General features: G+C 46.7%; 1 protein-coding gene across 1 annotated transcript; it reads left to right on the forward strand.

The window, feature by feature from the left end:
- The first annotated feature begins 4549 nt into the window (after positions 1 to 4549).
- Positions 4550 to 5530, forward strand: LOC135900525 (arylamine N-acetyltransferase-like). The gene has a single exon (XM_065430007.1). It carries the CDS (start codon positions 4550 to 4552, stop codon positions 5528 to 5530), a length of 981 nt encoding a protein of 326 aa, XP_065286079.1.
- The last annotated feature ends 3185 nt before the right edge of the window (positions 5531 to 8715 follow it).

Below are 8715 nucleotides of genomic sequence, written 5' to 3' on the forward strand. Positions count from 1 at the left end.
GTTGCCACCGATTACCTGCCACACTATGCAGAGACCAAGGCCCTTGCAAGTGGCACCGCAAGTGAAGCAGCGCGATTCTTTATTGAAAACCTGGTTCTGAGGCAGGGTGCACCAGCGGTGATAAAAGGGACACAGGGACTGCCTTTATGGCTACACTTCTCAAGACACTGCTTAGCATCAGCGACACGGCTCACAGAAAGACCACAGTCTGTCACCCTCAGATGAACGGCCTAGCAGAACGCTTGAACAAGACTATCGCCGACATGCATAGTCGGCGATAGTCTTGTGCGATAGTCTTGTGTTTTGTGCTCTACTTAGACGTAGAGCACAAAAATTGGGATGACATTCTACTGTACATCACAGTCACTTACAACACTGCTCAACAGGAAACAATGCGAACGACACCATTTAGCCTTCTTCATGGCGGTGAAATGACGACGATGCTCGATGCGATGTTGCCACATGACTGTGGTGATATAGGCACGGACGCTGAAGCTTGCGCTCCACGTGCTGAAGAAGCGAGACAACTCGCCCGCGTCAGAATCGCCCGACAACAGGACTACACGTTCGACGCCACAATCTACGGCGCCGCTACATCACATATCAGCCAGGCACCAAAGTGCGGGTTTGGAGTCCCATCCGTCGGCGAGGATTTTCAGAAAAGCTGCTCAGGTGGTACTTTGGTCCGTACAAGGTTTTACGGTGCCTCAGTATCCTGAACAATGAGGTTATCTCTGACAGTCCTGTTTCCTCCAGGGCGAGGCAGCGTCCACCAGAAGTCGTGCACATTGTGCGCATGAAGCCCTATTGTTCGGAGTGCAGCGCCCATACCTCGTCTGACACATCTTCCTGCCGCTAAGTGAGCATGGGAGAAGGGAGCCAAATGACACATCCAGTGCACGGCACGTAGAGCAAGACGAAGATCTCGCGCATTGCGGAAGAGAAGAGGTCTCTATGCGATCGCTTTGTAGTTGGACTGCAAAAAGGTGCCCTGCCCTTTTTTATGCGTTCCTGCTGCTTGTGAATCGTGACAATATGATGAACTAACTGATGAACCTAACTGATGAACTAACTGACTGATGAACTGACTGATGAACCTAACTAAGCAAAGTAAAGATAGTATAAATAAGTAGGCGTGTTCGAATAGTAATTTTTTGAGGCCGAATTGAATACGAATCCAACAGTACCAGAGGTGAATCAATGAGAATCACATATCGAATAATTTACGAAAACTTGTGGAGTAATGAACAGTCGTTACTAATATTTATATAAAAGGTTGTTTGCATCGTAGTATTTTAAACTTAGCAAATTTCTGTCATTATAGAGTGCGTTATGAAGCGTTTATGAAAAGCACAAATGGAGCCTCCAAAAAAAATCAAATAACTTCTTTGCATGCATCTGACTCAAGAGTTTGCAAATGATCGCGGTATATGTAGCCTGTAATGTACGGCTACTTCAGAGACGTAGCCTCCACCGTTGCACAAGTTATTTTGTTTCATGTCTGAAGTGTGCCCGCGGTGGTGAAAATTTACCGTAATTTATTGCGAATGTTATGTTTCTTTGGGAGGAGTTGATGTTTAGAAATGTTAAAAATTATTCGGAAAATAATCACAATTACGAAAAGGGTTCATTTGATACGTATACCTAATCGAAAAGAAGAATATTGGATACGTTATTTTAAAGTCAAATATTCGCCCAACATTATCGATAAGAGTACCGTATGCCCTTCCTTGGGTTATGTAATTGCTTACCACTTCCAATTTTGTTCTACATTGACAAGATATTGCCCATTAAGCCAGATTTGATTCTTCTATGCAGCGCGCTGCCTCCCGCACACTGCTGCATTCAACTGCAGTAGAGAAATAATTTGCGTACTTTGAAACGCTGGACGATTCTCATTCCCGCTAGCGTAAAAGCGGTCGCCGAAGAAGTTTGTTCTAAGGAGTCATCTGCGAAAACATATTTGGCATACCTGCACAAGTGAGCTATGTATAAAAGCGCAAATTGTTTTTGTTCAAGAGGGGTATGTTCGGTAACTTCATCATGCCGGGGTTGGAGCTGTAGTACCAGTGTCCTCAGTGTCCCGAACAAAACTTCTGGTACATCATGGGCTCATAGCCCAATAAACATTAATCTCGTTATGGTAAAATGCTTTTTTGGAGTAGCTTGTGCACGGCTCCACATTATCGCAGGTTATCACAGTCCACATCCGTAGTCAATAGCCGCAGATTCCCTCGAACTAGACATGTACCCGTGTACGTCCTTTGTCTTCCTCACTGTCTTGTCAGTTCGCGCTCTAGATACAGAGCTTTCAGGAACAATGTACCAACTACATCGTAAATGAATTCTTTTAGTTCAAGTTGAAATTTAGTAAAGCTAGTAAGACACGTGCCTGTAACATAGTACTCTATGCTGCAGCATGTCAGAGTTCGCGTTAGGCTAACTCTCGCGGACTAGACAAAGCACTTTTAATAGTATCGGTAGCGGATGGTCTAAGCTGATGAAATTCAAGTGCACTGCAGCGAATCGCCAAAAACGGCATGGTAAAGCTTCGTAAGAGATGACCTCGATGATCCTCACAAATTCTAAGACCATGTCCCATAAGTTCTACAAAGGCTTCGTGATATTTTGGAAATGTTGAAAAATGCTTCGGCAGAAAAAATTGCGGTCTAAGGTGATACCCAAGAAGTTGGGGTAAGTTACCTGAGGTTACAATATTCGCTTAGAGTAAAATGAAGCAGAAACTCACCAACTGACATGTGAAAGCAGTTGTCCCTGTCGCTGGACTTCTTGAACGCAGCAGACACTACTTTATGTGGGATAAAATGCATCGCCATATTTCCCTTGACCTTTTGGCGTTGCCGGTAAAACTGAAGAAAGGCCAGAATATATATGGTCATAGCGTGTACAAATGAGAGAAATTTGCGTTGGTACGACAGAGTAAACTGGAAGATAGAGACATGGCACGTCCAGCATTACTCTCCACGCCACCATGCCTAGTCTGCAGGTCCCAAAACGGTCAGCCAATCGAGCATCCCGACACCGAGCTGTTTGCCGCAACCGAAAAGCGAAAGATCGACTTGGGTGGTGACCGCATGCGATGACTTAGCTCGAAAGTACGGCTACTTTTCATTGAAGCCATGAAGCTACAGGCTAGCACCCTGACTGAACAGAATCTGGCCACCTTGAACACCCTCATCGTGACCGACGTTGAGCTGATCTCTTTGCAGGGGACAGATACGTTTGTCGGCCATTTACCACCGCTAGATGACGACTCAATGTTCGTCGAGGTGATTAAGCATTGCCGCGATGGCGTCTGCTTGGAGCTCAATAACATTAACAGCGATTGTCTTCAATGTTAAATCTTCTCAGACGTCAGCTATTAAACTGCCATACAAGAACATGAACCTGGAACTTATGTACATTTTGCAGCGTGGTTCTGAGGGGGGGGGGGGAGGGCTTAACCTCCGGGATCGTCCCGCGTACGCATGAGGCCGCATTTCTACCAGAAAGATCGCCTGCGTGAGTAATGTTCGCCGCCAGTGTTTGACAGTAAACATTACGGTTACATGCGCTTCACGTGCCGGAAAGCGTGAGAAGCAGTCAGGGGTGTTTGAATACTATCGCGTTCCACTACTAAAGGCGAAGCTTAAGCGGCCTCCAGATTTTGCAGGACTTGCTCAGTTTGTGCCTGTTGGTTGGCAGCGTCTTCACAGTCGGTCGACTCGCACTTGGTCTGCCATCGCTTGTGTTGCTACTCCGTCCTTCTTGCTCGGCACTCCAGCACTCGACGACGAGATAAATGGGGTACCTCTACAGAGCTAACAAAAACTGCAACAACTGCCAGATGAGGTCAACCCAGCGCGCCTCCACCGACATTTCTCCTCCTTGGCGCTTCGCCTCATTTCTCCATTCCCCTTAGCTCAAAGTTGCCTACAGCTGCCTCGCGTGGGGGGCTTTGCTACACAGCGGACACAGCTACGGCGCGATGTATTTAATTCTCAGTGAAACAGACTTACATAATTCAAGAAAGTAACTCTCATTTCCTTTTTTTTTGCTGATCTAACAGGTAGGAAAATGTAACCATTATGTTTATAGATATCAAAGAATTTTGAAACACTCTCTATAACAAAGTACGAAGTGGTGTCTGCCAAAGCAGCTTAGCCTACAGAGCGTGCGCACTAGTGCGTCTTTGTGGGTGCAAACCGCCATTTCTCGCGAGGTGCGGCAGGCGCAAGGGGCGTTTACGTGAGCTTGCGCGCATCCTCAAAAAATTCGTGTAGCCTGCGCTGTGCGCTTGTGCGTAAAATAGGTCAGCAATACGGGGACGAAATACAAAATATTTTACAGGCAGAGGGACTGCAACGCATAGGTATACTGTCGTCACTGACATCTGTGCCCCGTTTCAGCTGAGGATCGAAGTGAGCCGTTTATTCGAAACACGTTTCGCGTGGGCTGCATTGCGCCGTTAGTTGGCGCGTACATTGAATTGCGCACACAACGTTCGGAATTAATGCTAGTGCGACAGAGCGAACTGGCAAAAGGAGACATGGAAAGTGGAGCACTCGTCTCACCGCAGCAAAACATTGACTACAGCTTCCAATATGGCGAGTCCTCAGGACATCCGGATCCCGTGCTGTTCGCCGCAGCGGGAAAGCGGAAGATCGACTTGAGTGGCTACCGCATGGGACCACTTAACCCGGAAGAACTGCTTCTCTACCTCGACGTCCTGAAACTAGAGCCCAGTGCATTGAGCGAACCCAAGCTCACCATCTTGAACACCCTCATCTTAGCCCACCTTGAACGTATCCCTTTCCAGGGTTTAGACACTTTCGTCGGCCATCTACCACCGCTTGATGACGACTCAGTGTTCCGTAAGGTGATTGAGCAGCTCCGGGGTGGCCACTGCGTGGAGCTGAATAACATCTTCGGGAGGCTCTTGCTGACACTGGGCTTCAAGTTCCACATTCGGGCTGCACGGGTCCGCTGGGGCCGTCCGCTGGACACGCCGTTGACCCCTCTAGGACGCATGCTCTTCTGCGTCGACCTGGGCGAGGAAGGAGAGTACTTCGCAGATGTGGGCTTTGGCGGGCCCAACCCGTTCAAAGCACTGCCTGTAGAAGGTGAGGCTGAACCTTACCGTGTGCGCAGACTTGATGAAGAAGGGAACATCGAGGTGGCCATCAAGTCAACGGGACGTGGTGTCGCATCAGCGAGTTGGCGTCCCCTGTACCACGTGTTTCCTCCACCGCAAAAGTGGATCGACTTCGTGCCACAGTACTGGTACGCCTCGCTGCACCCCCGGTCGTTGTTCCGTAACGTGCTCATGGTGGGGCGCTTCGTTGATGATTCGTGGCTGACGCTGGTGGACGGCCGCTTCTGCCGCCGCTCGACGATCGGGCAAGTGGAACAGCGTCATGTCACGGAGGTGGAAGAAGTTCTTCGCCTCTTCGGCACCGAGTTTGCTTTAAAGCTGAATCCCAACATTGACCTCGACTTCCTCAAGTGCCGGATTAAGAGCGTTATTTAGACATGCAGCACTGCAGAAGGAGGTAAATTTGAAACAGAATGTTCCATTTCTCCTTCAAATCGCCTTGTGTAAAATTAAGGAAATAAATGCTTCTTTATGTAGGTAACATTTGCACTACCATGCCCACATATTCAAATTGCATATGTAGTCCTTTATATTGTATATAGATAGACGTTAAAGGCTCACGGCACTTGTCGTTTGGATGTGCGCCAGAGATCATCGCTGAAATCCCAAATTGTTACGCACTGTGTTTACTAAGCAATCACAAAATAGTACATCTATGCAGAGCAAAAGATTAACCTTGGCTTTGTACATGCCACAACCGCGATCTGATTATGAGGCACGCCGTAGTGGTGACTTGGGATTAATTTTCAGCATTTTTGGTTTCTTTCGCTTCTAACTAAATCCAACCATACAAGCGTGTTTTTTTTTTTTACATTTCACTCGCATCGACATGTGACCGCAACATATGGGATAGAACCAGCCACCTTGTGCATAGCAGCGCAACACAATTTCCATAAGCTGTGATACAAGTGTTGGCATTCTGCTGTGCCTCCCACAAAGATACTCCCTTTTGGAAGTCAACTCTATGCCGGCATTCCGAAGTGTCATTAGAGATCATCAATTGCTATGGTCACCCATGAGGATACCCAGGTCAAATGGAAATGCGAATGAAAATGCAATTCTATTTTAAACTAGAATAAATCAATTACCCTTTCATCGGAAATGAGTCCTTAAATTCCGCTTATTAGGATGAATATGTTTTACTGCCTAAGTTTCTTCTTCGAAATTAACCTCCTAACCCATTTTCAAACGTTTTCCCATGCACCTGTAAAGCATTGCGATCTATAGTGTCACACAGACGACACTTTGAGATGGAACTATCTAAATTTTCTGTGATTCATAAGTGGTTTAATAAAAGATGAACTTGTAGCACATTTCGCAACAGCTACATATCCCCTCTGCGATACAATATAAAAGAACACTTTGCCGTTTCACTGATTACCTTGTTTAATTTCGCTTTGCTATTTCGAGGAAAGCAAACGCCTATAAGTCGTTCTTGCCTTGAAGGATATTGTAACCTGGCATTTATGCTTGGATAGTAAAAGAGTGCCGATATTGTGAGTCAGGCAGGTCACGTATTTAGGAACTTATTGAGCAAACTGGTCCCGAGAAAAGCAACCAATGCTCAAATCACAATAATACCGGCGACCACGGTCGTCGGTGATCAAATAGAAATTCAGGAGTCAAGCATGGCGGCTGCCTATGCCTTTGTCACCGTACTATATTCCAAGTTAATCAATGGTACTCGCGCACATTCGATGATGAATAAAACTATTCATGCTACTTGCACGATCTGATTACAGAAACCTGCAAGTACTGCAAGAATGGCACGAACCGATGGCTGAGACAGCGCTCAGCATGTTCCGCTCGTCTGCTTTGCCGCCAGTGAACACTCGTCATGCATTTGTCGTCAGCTGCGCCATCACCAAACTAGCACTGCCCGTTCGGCCTGCGCCGAAAAATGGTGGTTGCGGTTAGATAAATGCACTTGGAAATATTGGCAAAAAAGAAAAGGTGAAACCAAGTCTCGACGCTCAAAAGACAAGCTCGATTTACATGGTGGCTCAAATTATTTGCTCAGTAGACGTTGATTATTTCCCTCAAATCCTGCCTCATTTTCTTCGTCAGCATTTCCTTACATGGATTTTTATTCGTTGCGCCTTTCACCTACGTTTCCATCTACCTTCTCCTCTTTAGCGACGGCTCTTGGTTGATGGTTGCCTTTCTTTAATGGGAGACATTATATGTTAGATGCCAGATACGCTGAACCCGTGTGAAATCAGCAAAGAAGATCTTGCGAGACCGTGAGGCGGGTGAGAACAACCAAGATGCCACGAGCAATCGTCTATGTTATCACGTACACCGCAGATGATGCTAAAAGTGAAATATCCATACTACTCTCTCGAGTTACGCTGGCGGGACCGCCATGTGATCTCAACAGAGACCAGTCTCAGCAAAGTAGTAGCAACTCGCCAAAATTGTACGTTTTTGCCTTGTTTGATTGCATGGTATTATAGAGGGAGTCAGTCTGAAGATACGAGTAGAGCCAAACAACCACTTTCCTAATTCTAGCGGGAATGCGCAATTTAACCACAGCGTCCGCGGTCCATACCTACAAACCTGAGTATAGTGTCAAATGACCCATTGTGCGCGAAGAAAACAGGGGGGCTATGGTGAAATATTCTACCAGCCAGCCCGCTTTCGCCATTCCTCATACGTCATACGTACGAGGGAGATTCAGAAAATGCTTGTTCCTATATTTGTGGCCATATTGCGCTCGTAATTGTGAAACGGACTTATCCATTCCCCGCGGCGTACCTTTGTCGAACCGGTACGTACTTATCTGCCGGTAGCTCAGCGGTGCGGTGGAGCTGTCATTTCTTGAAGATGGTGGTCGTGCTTCACACCTCCATGGCGTACGAGCAACGAAGTATGATTAATTTTCTATAGAACGCCCGTAGAAATTCCCAGGGAAATGCAGTCCACGTATTGGGAAAGGTGTCTAGTTTTCAGAAGTGTGAGGTGGTGGTGTTGTGGATTCGCAAAAAGCCGTGAAGGCTTGCACGACAATCAGGCTTCCGGGAGGACCACTACTACTAGATTTCACGCCACAAGGTGCAACCATCAATGCCGACAGTTACTGTTTCACGTTGTCACGTCTGTTGGCTGCCACCAGGCGATAATCTTGGCTAATCCTTGAGGACAATGCGTTTCTGTTCCTCGAAAATGCGAGGCCACATTTGGCAAGCAGAACTGCCGGCATGCTACAATCATTTCACTGGGAGAGTCTGGATCCAGTACCATAGAGTCCGGAACCTGCCTCCAGTGATTATCACGTTTTCGGTGCGCTCAAAAAGTTCCTGGCTGGACAGTGATTCACGTACAACGATGAAACCAAGGCAGCAGCCCGAAAATGGTTGCACAGTCTGTCGGATGAATTCTACCACTGGTGCATCGCAATGTTAGTGCTGCGATGTTGAAAATGTCTGAACAGTAGTATAAGGTAAGTAGAATAGTTCATAAATTTTTATTTACTTGTATATACCTTATTTTGGCTAATGAAGAATAGGGATGGATACTTCCTCATTCGCACTCGTAGGAAGCAGATGTTACAATTAGGC

Source organism: Dermacentor albipictus, chromosome 5 (assembly GCF_038994185.2).
Source record: "Dermacentor albipictus isolate Rhodes 1998 colony chromosome 5, USDA_Dalb.pri_finalv2, whole genome shotgun sequence".
Classification (NCBI taxonomy): Eukaryota; Metazoa; Arthropoda; class Arachnida; order Ixodida; family Ixodidae; genus Dermacentor; species Dermacentor albipictus.

Excerpts from the sequence above, each read along its gene's own strand:
- LOC135900525 (XM_065430007.1), top strand. The coding sequence starts at position 4,550 with ATGGAAAGTGGAGCACTCGTCTCACCGCAGCAAAACATTGACTACAGC.